The sequence below is a fragment of the Elephas maximus genome, chromosome 22, assembly GCF_024166365.1.
Source record: "Elephas maximus indicus isolate mEleMax1 chromosome 22, mEleMax1 primary haplotype, whole genome shotgun sequence".
Lineage (NCBI taxonomy): Eukaryota > Metazoa > Chordata > Mammalia > Proboscidea > Elephantidae > Elephas > Elephas maximus.
Genome location: NC_064840.1, coordinates 61,603,826 through 61,617,597, shown reverse-complemented (window position 1 = coordinate 61,617,597; position 13,772 = coordinate 61,603,826). Strand labels below are relative to the sequence as shown.

The following is a 13,772-nucleotide window of genomic DNA, read 5'->3' as shown; positions in this document are numbered from 1 at the left end:
GTGATCTGTTCTTTTAGTTCTTGAGAACGGTTTGTATAAGATGGAAAAAATAATTTTTTTTGGTATGTTAAGTAAATTATGTGATCCTAGAGTTTTTTTAATGGGAGGATTGTTGACTACCAATACAGTTTCTTTGATTTTTTTTGACTCTTTAGTTTTCCTGTTTTCTTTTGAGCCAACGTTAATGCCATTTTCCTAGGAATTTGCCTGTTTTAGTTAAATTTTCAAATAACTTATTATCTTTACAATAGTTACGGCATCTGTACTGAGACCCTTTCCTTCATTCCTGATATTGGTTATTTGTATCTTTTAAATTTTTAACATTTACTAATTTTACCAGAGATTTGCCAGTTTTATTAATTTCGAAGAATCAACTTTTTACTTCATTGATTTTTTTTTCTCTATTGTATGTTTTCCATGTCATTTGTTTCTGTACCTATTTTTCTTTTATGTACTTGTTTTGATTTTTTTTTTAAGTTTTAATTTTGTTACTTTTGATTTGTATTGTTTGATTTAATTTGCTTTTGATTTTTCTAACTTTTGGAGATGGATTCTTGGCTTATTACTATTCGGGCTTTCTTATTTCTTGATGTATGCGTTGAGGCTATAAATTGCTTTGTATTTGCATTAGCCATATCGAACAAATTTTGATACGTAGAATTTTTATTATTTTTCATTTGAAATGTTTTCTATTATTCATTAGCTTCTTTATTGCTCCATTGGTTATATCTAAGTATATTTGTTAATTTCCGAATATATAGGGTTTTCTATATTTTAAGTTGATTTCTAGCTCAATTCCTTTGGTAAACAAACATACTCTGTCTTTTAAAATATGTTGAGACCTAAGTAGTTGTAGCGAAAAGAGTCATTGTTAAATCCAGTGGGATAGCTGTTGATTTTATCTGAAGAGTATCTGCTACAGCCAGGTTAGAAAGAAGTAGATTTTAGGTCTAAAATAAGAATGTTTTTTAATTAATATTGATGTCAACAACTTGTTTCTTTATTGACAGTCATTTTCTGTTCATAGGAATGTGAGTCGGACCCTTGTTGTGAAGCAAGCACTTGTAAGCTCCGATCAGGTGCTCAATGTGCATATGGTGACTGTTGTAAAAACTGTTTGGTAAGGGATTCCTCCTTCCCAGTAGGAGTAAAAAATGGAAAAAAGAAAGAATGCATATACCAGAATTTGTTTTCTGAGATATATGAGAGCAATTTTTATTATATGATTATGAGAAAAATTTAATGTCATGTGTTTGCGATTTGCAGCGTTTTTCTATGACAAATGGTCTATTGAGATTTTTTCTATGTGGAAACATGTTATATCTGAATATATATATATATATATATATATATATATATATATATGCTCATTATGTATAATTCATGCAAAAGCAAGTATAAAAAACAGAAAGTAAAAGATACCCTATGTGGAAAGAGCGTGTGTGTGTGTGTGTGTGTATGTGTATGAGTGGATACGCGTTTTTATTTTCTGCCTTTGTCAATAGGATACTATGAGCTTTTTCCCATTCATGTAGTTTTATATGATTACATTATGGCTATACCATAATTTCTACCCAGTCAATTAATGATGGACATTTAGACTGCCTCTAGTTTTTGTTTATGAGTGGAATTTTTCAGGCAGAATATTCATATTAAAATTTTTGATAATGCATTTTATATACCTTCTACAAATATGTCCATTTTTTTTTTTTTTTATACTTCTACCAACAGTATAATCAAATGCATATTTCCTCATGCCAGCATTGGTTGCTAGCAAGTTTTATAATCCTAGTTGGTTTGATAGGTGTCTTTCAGTCTTGTATTTTTACTTAATTTGCATTGTTTTTGGTTATCAATGAGGGTTTTTTTTTTTTAAGGTTTTCTTTCATATTTCATGACTTTTATAAATTGCCTATGGCCTTTGTTCATTTTTCTATTGGGTTATTTAACCTTTTGTTGTTTTTAGAATGCTTTGTAGATGTAAATTATAAATACTTTGGTTTTAAATTTGATTAATTTATTGAAATTGTTATGATAAAAAAAATCCTGTTTAATTTGAAATTTATTACCCTAGTTCCTTCCAGGAGGTACTTTATGCCGGGGAAGAAGCAATGAATGTGATGTTCCAGAGTACTGCAATGGTTCCTCTCAGCTCTGTCAGCCAGATGTTTTCATTCAGAATGGCCACCCTTGCCAGAATAACAAAGCCTATTGTTACAATGGCATGTGCCAGTATTATGATGCTCAGTGTCAAGTCATCTTTGGCTCAAGTAAGAGAATTCGTATTTATAATTTATTGCTTTGATTTTATTTATTTCTTGCACTAGTTTTTTAAGTAAAGAAAGTAAAACGTCATTGATAAAGTTGAAGTACTCTTGTTTCTCCTCTCCTATCACCTCTCCCTTCTTCCTTCTCCAGAGGCAGCCACGGTCATAAACTTGGCATGTATTCTTCCAGTCGATGTTTTCTGCTTTTACTGTTTGTTTATCATCTCTCAATCCTATATATAAACACTGTATATAAAGTGTCATTTTATAGCCTTAATAAATCCACATAAATAGTATAGGGTTGTACGTGTGAGTCTGCTATTTGCATTGTTCACTCAAAATGCTTTGGAGATTCATCTATATTGATTCATTTAGATGTAGTTTATTAGAGTATTCCATTAGATAAATGGACCATGATTTGGTTATCCACTTACTTACTGATACTAATTGGGATGTTTTTGATTGCTTTTCTAATTTTTCTTTTTAAAGTTTTCATTTTTACCAAAGTTATATATACATGTAGATTAAAAAGCCCAATTCTTGTGTAAGGTTTACTGTGAGAAAATAAAGCATCCTTGTACCCAACATCCTCATCCCTTGAGATAACCACTTCTAGTGTTTTTAGCTGATTATTTTGTTACTTTCTCTGGGTCTTTAGATAATGTCTTGATAATGCTACTTCTTGATTTTTCTGTTAAAAAAAACCCATTGCCGTGGAGTAGATTCTGACTCATAGTGACACTATAGGACATACTAAGCTAAAACCAAACCCATTGCCCTTGAGTTGATTCCAACCCAAAACGACCCTATATGACAGAGTAGAATTGCCCCGTAGGGTTTCCAAGGAGCAGCTGATGTATTTGAACTGCCAACCTTTTGGTTAGCAGCTTTTGCTCTTAACCACTATGTCTCAGGGTTCCCATTAACTATTAATTTCTCACTGTAGAAGTTAAGAATTTAGTTTTTTTTCCTTCTCTCCCCTCAATCCACGTCAACTTCTGTCATACCTGGGTTCATCTTCCGTCCTCCATTGTCCTAATATGGATTAATTGTAATTTTAGTTAGACTATTTTTAATATAATGGCTCCCTTAATACTACTGACCCCTGAGGTGTGTAGTGAGTTACAGTTGCCTTTTTCTTTTCCCTGGAGCTAGTAATTGTCTCTTTTGTTTCTATGTTTCCTTTGTTTTCTAAGTACCCACTACTAATTGAACTGCAGATTGTTCACCAGTGGTCTAGCCTTGACCTAGGATGATTAGAAGCATCAGGTATTAATTTCATCTCTCTGAAGCAATCTGCCCTGGAGGCCCCTTATCCTCTTCAGTCTTGAATGGTTGCCCTCTCTTTGCTTCCACATGCTCTCTAGACTCAGATTTTATCTTGAGATCTCCTTTCATCATAATTCTGAGGTCACTTTGTCTCCTTCGTGTTTGAATCTCCTATTTGCTATTCCCACATCTCCCTGTTGGTTTATTTCCACTTTTACATGGAGCTCTTTCTTTAGTAGTTTCTCTAGAAAGGGTGTAGAAGTGGTAAATTTTTTTGATCCTGCAAGTCTGAAAATATTTTTATTTTGCCTAGACACTTGATGGGTAGTTTGGCTGGCTTGGAAATTATTTTGTCTTTAGTTTTGAAGGTGTTGGTTTATTGTCTTCTGGCTTCCAGAGTTGCTGTTGAGAAATCTGAAGCCATTCTGATTCTTGTCTGTGGGCTTTTTTCTTCCTGTCTCTGGAAAAGCTTGAAGGATCATCTCTTCAAGATGGTGTACCTTGATGTGGTCTATTTTTATCCATTGTGCTGTGTATGTGGTGGCTGCTTTGAGTCTGGGAACTCATGTCTTTCATTCTAGAAATGTTTCCTCTTCATATTTTTAATGGTTTCTTTTCCTGGATACTTATTATTTAGAAATTGGACTTCCTAGATTTTAAAAATCTTTTGTTTCTTGCTTTCCATCTCCTTTGTCTTTTGACCCTATCTTCTGGGCAATTTCTTCAACTTTTTATCTTCTAATTCTTTTATTCAGGCATCAGAGTTTTAGTTTCCATGAATTCTTCTGTGTTCTCTGAGTGTTTTCATACTTCTTTTTAAGAAATAATATTCTTTCTTTGTTTCATGAGAAACATCTGCTGTCATGTTTCTCAGTATATGAATGACAAGTTTTCTTCTCCCTGCATAGACTCTGTTTCTTCCAAGTTAGCTTTTTATGTCGGCTTCAATTTTTGTCTTTCAAATTTGGAGTTTTTGTCAGATGTCTGATAGTCCTTGGTCCAAGAGAGAGGGCTAAAGAACAGATGGGTAGCTCCTGGATGAAGCATGTTATTGTAAACTTTCCTATAAAGTGATAATGGCTGCGTTTTTTAGTTGGGGAAATGCCAAAATGCACATCTTTAGTTTTTTTCCTCCTGGGCTTGTCAGATTCCCTGTGAAGACCTTATCTTTCCAGCCTGGAGGATGAAGTCCTTGCTGCCAGCATTCTAGGAGTAGAGGAGGGAATAAGGCTGGGAATCTCAGCACTGGGTAGGCAAATGTTCCATTAATCATGTTTTTACTGCAGTTTCTCTGCTTTTAACTTTGTCTGCTATCTCTGAGTCCTGAAACACTGTGTTTTATTCCCTCTAGTCTAAAGTCTTTTGCCAGGGTAGAGAAGAGACAGTCATCTGGCTGGGTCATCTAGACATCTGGCTGCTTCTTAAACAGATTTTAAACTGTTCCTCTTTGTTTTAGCTATCTGTCTGCCATGAATTCTCTATCTAGCAGCTTCTGATACTACCACTTTCTTATCTATGGGGAATTCTATGATGTAAATAACTTTAATTTTAGCTTTCTTCACTACCAGCCTAGGATTCAGCTTTCTCAGATATACTGTCGTTTATTCCTTAACCATCTGCTTTTCAGCTTCTAAAAATTTATGCTGTTTTCTCTCCTATCTTACCTGTCTTGTGGATTTATGAATTAAAAGAATCATTTTCTTTTACCAAGTGGGATTTCAGGAGGCAGGGAAAATAAATTCACATGTTTAAACCCCTTACCTGAAGTCTACTGATAGCTATGATTTTCAGCTATATAGTCAGTTAATTCAGGGTTACAGGTCTAGTTTTCATTCCTTTGAACTTTTCAACTTGTGGAATATGAGAATATAAGTCTTTCACTTGCTTGTGCATTTTCAAATTCCTTGTTCTTCGTAAAAAACACTAAATAAATATTTGTGGAAAAAAGAAAGAATTTGAGAAGAATGTACAAAAGAAGGTGTTAGCATTTATTATCAAATTCGGGCTTTAAAACAACCTTGCAAGAGGCTTAGGTTCAGAGAGATAAATGGTATATGCCCAAGGTCCCTAAGCCCTGGGCATGGTGAGCAAATGAAGACTTGCTGCTCTAAAGACATCATTAAAAGAAAATTCTATTGATGTATTCGCTGAAATAGAAATAGTACATGTGTTTAAAAATATTAAATATAGACAGATAAGCAAAAAGTAGAAAATAACTATTGCCTATATTCTCAAGATCCTGGATTAGTAAACACAGTAAAATTTGATGAATATTTTTCAGATTTTTAAAAATGCATATATGAGTATATGTATAATACACAGAAATGGATCGTACTATAATACTGCTTCAAAAACTATTTTTTCAAAATTGACAAGTTGTGAATATTTTTCCATGTCATTAGGTATTTTTCTACAACATTGTATTAATGATGTACAATAGTTTATTTATCCAATCAACAGTGCTGGTGGTGAATATCTATATTAGTTTAGTCTTTGCCCCCACTGATTTTTTTTTCTCCAGGATAAATTACCAGAAGTGAAATTGCTGTATTAAAGACTATGTTCTTTAAAGGATTTTGAGGCATTTCCAGATAATTTCCAGAAATATTATACCATTTTATAGTTTCACAAGCTGTACATGAGTGTGTTCATTTCCTTAACTATTTCCAGCACTTGGTGTTCTCATTTTTTTTTTTAAGCTCTGTTAATATAACATATTTTTTGTTATTTTTAATATGCATCTTAATTACTGGTGTGTTTTAGTGGGTTTTTTTCATATTCATATTGGCCATTTGTATTTTTGTATATATGTTTTGACTTTTTCATTTTTCTCCGGAGATATTTATTCCTTATTGCTATTTTAGAAGTTTTTTTTAAAGATATTAACCATTTTTCATATATTGCAAACATTGTTTCCTGTTTTGCCCTTTGTCTTTTAATTTGGTTATGTTGTTTTCTTGACATAATTTAAAAATTTCTCCTTTAATTTATCTTTTCATTTATGGTTTCTTCCTTTGGTGTCATGCTTAGAAATTCCTTCTCCTTACTCAAAGTATATAATTGGTTTTCTAGTATTCTTATGGTTTTAATTTTGCATATTTAAGTCTTAATTCTTCTGGGATTTATGGAACGATTCTGTTTTTCTACCAATTTGAAATAACACTTTTACCAACATACCAAAACATTGGATCTATTTCTGGGGTTTCTTTTCTGTTCTACTAGTCTGCTGGAAGAAGACAACATACTTAAGATTCCTTTTATAAAATTATTTGGTGGGAAATTCTGGTTTTTACTGTAGGCTAGAGTACATGATACCAGAACTTAAGTGTATCTAGAGCAGATGCTGCCCTTCAGGGAATGAGAAAAGATGAGGCAAGAGAGACTATTTCAGAAATTTGGACCCTGTTCTCCAGGTTGCTAACCTTAACCTTTGGGTGTGGATTCCAGGTTAAGATTTTCTGCTCTAGGTAGAGGGGAAACACTGAAGGATCTTAAGAGTGGCAGTGACATGATTAGATTTGTTTGGTGGATGTCTGGTGACATTGTGGAGAATAGTTTTGGGGGAGTAGAAAAGTATCAAGTAGCTGCTATGTAGTAGTTGTAGTAAGAAATGGTGGGGAGTTTACACCACATGGTAGCACGTTTAGTCAATGTTTTTTACATTTGGGGGCTAGCAGTGTTCCAACAGTGAAAGACTACATTGTGTTACATGGTTGTGTTTCCTTTGTCAGCTTTAGACCATTGCAGCTGCTCAGGGAAAAGGTTGTAATTCTGTAGAAATAGATTGCTTTGACTAATACTTGGCAGTGATTATTTATGCGAAAACCCTACTGGAATCATATTTTCCCATCTTTTTCTCTCTTTGTTTTGAGTCAGTAGGAATAGTAACAACAACAACATTTTCAACTGAATGAAATGTGTGAGTGCCATATGTTTGCTCAGGGTTGTCTTTAATAAAAAAATAAAAAATAAATTTTTTTTTTTTAATAGAGGGGAGAAAATAGATAGTTAATAATAGCTTTTCTGTTTCTCTTTAAAGGGCCACTGGAAACTATATTTATTACCTATTAGGGTGTGGGACACTCAGTAGGTGATTAATACATATTAAATTAAGGAAAGAAGGAAATAAGAACCAAATCCTCACTTACCTTCTTCTGTTTTTATTTATTTTTCTTTTAGTTAAGAATACCAGTGACTTGTATAGTGCTGGATTTCTCTGAAGTCAGAGTTGTTGATTTTGACCAGACTTCTGCTGTCTCTACTTTCTGTTGTACTCCTCATTTTAAAGGGATGGGGGCTGCGGAGAGAAGACTAAGAAATAAGTGGGTCAGCTTGTTGGGATAGGGTGGTGGACTTCTGTTAACTTCTGATATATTTTGCTGAAATAGGTTATTCCATACTAAAAAGCAAGTACTGATTTTAATGAAGTAAATTTAATGTTTTTAGTGGAGTAAATACTGTTATTTAGAAAGATACTACCGTCATACCCATAAACCCATTGCTGTTGAGTCAATTCTGACTCATAGTGACCCTACAAGACAGAGTAGAACTGCCCCATGTGGTTTCCAAGGAGCAGCTGGTGGAATCAAACTGCCGACCTTTTGGTTAGCAGCCATAGCTCTTAACCACTACACCACTAGCATTTCCACTACTGTCATAGAGGATTGCAAAAAAATCTAGGACTAAGGGAACCAGAATTGTTTTTTTCTTTGTATATTATCTGGGATTTCTATAATTATTTCTGTTCTGTAGAAGGGGCCATGCTTTGCAGGGTTACATCTATCCTGTACAGGTATTCTGAATTCATTTCTCATATTACTTGATCCGCAGCCTCTTTTTTGTTCCAATTCTTTTCACCCTCTATCCGTCTTTTCTTTTTAATTAAACAGCATAGCCCTAGATATGTAAGATAGGCAAGACCATTTCCTTTATTAAAGAGGAAGTATTGGCATTTTGCTTTAAAAATACGTCCAAATAAAATATTTTTAGGAATGTATAGAGTCCCTGGGTGGTGCAAATGGTCAATGTGCTTGGTTGCTAACTGAAAGTTTGGAAGTTTGGGGTCATCCAGAGGCCTGGTGAAAAAATTAGCCGTTGAAAAGCCTGTGGAGCACAGTTCTGCTCTGACACACGCATGAGGTTGCCATGGTTTGGAGTCAACTTGATGGCAACTGGTCTGGCTTTTTTTTTTTTTTTAAATAATTAATTGGAAAAATTCAATATTAAATGATAGAGATATAAAAGTATAGGAAAGCAAGAATGAGTTAATGTTGTCATCTGTCATGACTGTCAACCCTCTAATTAATAGGAACACCTAAGCTAAGCGTCCATATATAAAAATTAAAAAACAATAACAGCTGGTTTGTTTTCATCAGCCCTTCCCAGCCTGATCTAACCAGTAGAACAGTAGGCGTGTATTTGAGAGCAATGAGAATGAATATGCTCAAAATGGTACCATACTGTACACGGTTTTTAACTCATTTATAATTTCATCTGTTTAATGGCATTTATGTTAGGGCCTGAGTGTTTGAGTGCAGGCCAGGGCACACTTTTATTTCTGAATTAAATTGTCTCTTTTTGATGTTACAGAAGCCAAGGCTGCCCCAAGAGATTGTTTCATTGATGTGAACTCTAAAGGTGACAGATTTGGCAATTGTGGTTTCTCTGGCAATGAATACAAGAAGTGTGCCACTGGGTAAGTGGAAGTGAGGTTATGAAGGAATGGGAGAGATTTTAAGACCAGTCATGTCCAGGATTTTTTATAACTCTTTGTAACTGTGACTTTCTCCACCTTAAATACCTATCTTTTCAAACTTACAATTTGGTAACACAAAATTTCAGAGAGATTCTGGTGTTAGGAACAGAAGTGGTAAAATAATTCCTCTTTCTTCTAAAGCTGTCTATAATCTAGTCATTTTTAAAATCTTGCTTTGTTTATACTTGATCTACAATAAGAACCCCAACCAAATACCCTTTTCCTCTTTTACTTTCACTAAAACATTATTAAAATTTCCTGCAAAATTAGTTCTGGACTTCATTATTTTCTTCAGGCTTTACATAATTTTAAAGTGATGAATGAAAACTTTTTTTGTTTACATAAGTAACATTTGCTTATTGTAAAAAATTAGTAATATTAAAAAAGTTTTAAATGAGAGAAAAGTCATCATAATCTAAATCCATGTATATTCACTATTTTGTTATCTTTCCTCCCTTCTTTTGTTTCTGTGCAGAACATGTACATACACACTGCCACTTTACATAATTGGGTTTTTTCTGTAATACTGTGCATTTTCCCTGCGCTCTCAGCCTCTTACTCCACACCACACCAGTTAGGCTAAAGCACCTGTAGTGAGACTGCTTGCAAAGAGTAATAGCAACAGTGACCTCCCTGTCATTAAATCCAGCAGATATTGTTAGGTCTTCATCTTACTGGACTTTAAGTAGCATTCAACTATGTTGGTTTCTTTCTTGAAGAAACCTCTTCCTTGGACTTGATGCTCCTTTGATGTGGTTTTTTTTTGGGGGGAGGCTCCCTTTTCTCTACCCAGCCATTAATTGCTGGAGTTTTTCAAGGCTCAGGCCTAATCTCTCCTTTCTCTTTACTCTATGTTCTGTCCGCATATGATTTTATGCTCTTCTGTGGCTTCATCTGCTGTTTCTGTGAGATGTTTCAGCCATACTGGCCTCCACGTGGCCTTCTGCCATGGGGCCTCTGCACATGCTGTTCCTTCTGCCAGACGTGCTCCTCTCTCCCCCCTTAGCCTAGTTACTCTGTTTATCCTCTAGATCTCAGTTCAAGTACCACTTCTCGAAGGAAGACTTCCTCAACTTCCTTGACAAGGTCAAATGCCTCTCTGCTGAGTGTTCCTAATGTTGTGAACTTCTTTTTCATAGAGTGATATGTTATATTGTCATTGTTGTTTGATTCAAAATACCTTCTAATTTAAAATGTGATTTCTGCATTGATTCATGGATTATTAAAAATGAATTTATCCATTTCCAAATATTTGGGTATATTCTGGTTACCTTTTTGTTTTTGACTTCAAGTTTAATTCCACTGAGGTTAGAGAACCTACTCTGTATGATTTCACTTCTTTGAAAGTTTTTGTGAGGTGCATTATTATGCTGCCTGTGGCTTATTTTGGTTATTGTTCTACATGCAACTGAAAAAAGGCATATTTTATAGCTGTTGGCTGTGTTATTCTACAAATGTCAAGTTAATTCGTAGTCTTATTGAAATCTTTTATATCTTCTGTGTTTTTTTTTTTTTTGATGTTTGTTTCTTAATCCTGACAAAGACGTGTTAAAATCTCTAGATATGGTTTTGAATTTGTCTATTTCACCTTTTAATCCTTATTAGTTTTTGCTCTCTATGTTTTGCATTTATGTTATTAGGTGCATACTTATTTAGGATTGTTATGTCTTCCAGATAAATTGACCCTCTTACTGTTACAAAATGTTTTGTGGCATTTGTCACAGCTTTGTTTATGTCATGTTATGTAAATGCTTGGTTATTGCCTTTCTCACTAAACTGTAAGCTCCAGCTTAGCATTTTATCTTCAGTACCTACCATCATATCTGGCAAATAATAAGTAATTGTTAAGTATTTGTTGAGTGGATGAATGAAGGAATATATGATATACTTAATGGGCAGAGAGTTAATACAACTGATTGAATGAACTGACCTAAAATCTAGTGATAAATGGTTTAATGCAGAGTTGGACGGAGCTTGTAGACATGCCTTGTCCTTGTCTTTGGCCTTGTCTTATTCCCATATTTTAATGAAAATTTATGAACTGCATTTATCACATTTATAAATTACTGGATAGCTGATTCAAAAACATTTTATAATAGTAATACAAGGACTTCGCTCCACCGCCCATCCTCTTAGGCGGTCACGTTGGAGCATCTGGGCTCGCCGCCCATAGAAATGGATCACGAGGCCAGAAGCTAGCTGAACAGATGTTTCAGAGAATTATTCTTTTTTCTGCAGTAGTTGGCCTTATCTATGGGTATGTGGCTGAACAGTTTGGATGAACTGTCCGTATAGTTGTGGCTGGATTTGCTTTTTTGCATTTGCTGATACTTCTTCCTTGGCCCATTTATTGCTGGCACCCCCTGAACTGGTCACCTGTTCAAGATTCGGGAACAAAAGACAAGAATCTAGGGGATAGAAAAATTAGTAGTTGTGCTAAGAAGAATTGATTGGGGTTTTTGTGGTTCAACTTGACTACAGCACCTGCTTTTGTCTGGCGTGAAATGAGCTAAATTGCTTTCCTGCCCAAATCATGAGTTCAAAACCACCTATGTTCTTATGACACAGCTGTGTATAGATTGAGTTCTCTTTATATTTCATTTCTAACCCAGTTGGGTTATGATTTATAAATATTTTAGCCCTTCTCTTTATGATCTTACTCTGAAATGAAGAACAGAAAACACAAGTCTGCAGTTTTTTTCAGGTCACCATAAATATGAAGAGTGAATGCCTCATAAATGATACTACAGTTTAACTATCAAAGTTTTATAATTCATCAAGTAAACTGTTTAATGATCTCAATTAAAACTCACAGCACCCCCCGCCCCCCGCTGCCAAAAAAAAAAGAAAAAGAAAATTATAAAATTTAGAGTTAAACTCCTAGGGTTTGAATGCTTGTTAAACCCCTTATACAACCCAAACCCAGTGCACATCTCTTAAACCCTGGCAAGTTAACTTACTTACATACGTTATTTTTCTCCTTTGTAAAATAGGGATGATAACAGTACCTATTTCTAAGTGTTGTTTTAAAGAATGGATGGGTTGATACGTTAGTACTAATTACAGTGTCTGGCTCATTGTAGTACCCTTCATCATCATTGTCATCATCATCATCACTATCTTTATTATCATCCTCCTCCTCATAGAAAATGTGTAAAATGTAGAAAAGTCTAAAGAAAGTAATCACACATGGTCCTACTATCCAGAGATACTCCCTTAAATTTTTGTTGTACTTCTTCTCATGTGTATATGCGTACATAAACATATCTACGCTTTATATGTATGTAAACATGCGTATATATGTATGTGCAGTGAGTCAGGTCTGCATAAACAAAAAATGCATAATATGATTTATACTGTTTTATAAATTGATGTATTCACTTTCATTATTTTAAGAACATTTTGGGGAATGCACCAAGCTTCATTTAACTATTTCTTTGTATTAGAAATTTAGATTGTTTCTATTAATTTTATGTTTTAACCAAGGCTGTGATAAACCCAGCTGAAGTATTTCTTTCTCTAGTTGTTTCCTTAACAGATTTATTTATCTTGGTCAACGGATATGGATGGTTTAAGGCTTTCATAGATACTTGCAAATCGACCTTCAAAACGTTAAACTCATTTTATGTTCCCATTGCATCCTCACCAACACAGGGTATTATCTGAGTTTGAAAGTCTTTTCCAATTTGTTATATTAAATAGGTATTTTGTTTTTGTCTTAGATGAATTTTTGAATAATTGTATAAATTTTTGTGGGGGTTTAAAAAAGTCTTTAAAAGGATACAGAGAAAACGTGGCTTCCACTCCAGTCTTCTTTTTCTTGTTCCTACCCTAATCCCCAGGTAACTATTTCTTTTAGCTTCTTGTGTGTCCTTCCAGCAGTTCTTTACGCAAATATGTATAATCTTCTCCCCCACCCTAGTCTCATCCCTGTTGTGCAGATTACATACACCATTCTGCATCTTGTATTGTTCCCTTTCGCTGAAAGGAATATCTTCTTTCTCAGTGTGATCTATTTAAACTTTTTAAATGAAAAATTTCAAAATACAGAGGAGTAGAAAGAATAGTATAATGAACACCTATTTACCGTGGAGTAAAAACGTATTTGCTTTTCTGTATTTTGGTGAACCATTTCTAATTAACTTATACAAACCAAAAACCAAACCCCCTGCCACTGAGTCGATTCTGACTCATAGTGACCCTACAGGACAGAGTAGAACTGCCCCATTGGATTTCCAAGGAGTGGCTGGTGGATTTGAACTGCTGACCTTTTGGTTAGCAGCCTGAGCCCTTAAGCACTGAGTCACCAGGGCTCCAAATAACTTATAGGCATTATAATACTTTACTCCTAAATTCCTCAGTATATGACTCCAACAAATAAGGCTATGTACAATATTATTACCACACCTAACAAAATTAACAATTTCCTAATATCATCTAAATACCCGATCAGTATTAAAATTTCCCTAAATGCCCTCAGA

The 13,772-nt window shown here is 34.3% G+C and overlaps 1 protein-coding gene across 1 annotated transcript in view; it reads left to right on the top strand.

Moving 5' to 3' along the window:
• ADAM9 (ADAM metallopeptidase domain 9) overlaps nucleotides 1-13,772 on the top strand; it is a 126,338-nt gene that overhangs the window by 78,979 nt on the left and 33,587 nt on the right. Inside the window, exons 13-15 of the mRNA XM_049865119.1 lie at nucleotides 1,028-1,120; nucleotides 2,075-2,270; nucleotides 9,126-9,231. Coding sequence (XP_049721076.1) covers nucleotides 1,028-1,120; nucleotides 2,075-2,270; nucleotides 9,126-9,231 — 395 coding nt within the window. The remainder of the gene's footprint in view (nucleotides 1-1,027; nucleotides 1,121-2,074; nucleotides 2,271-9,125; nucleotides 9,232-13,772) is intronic.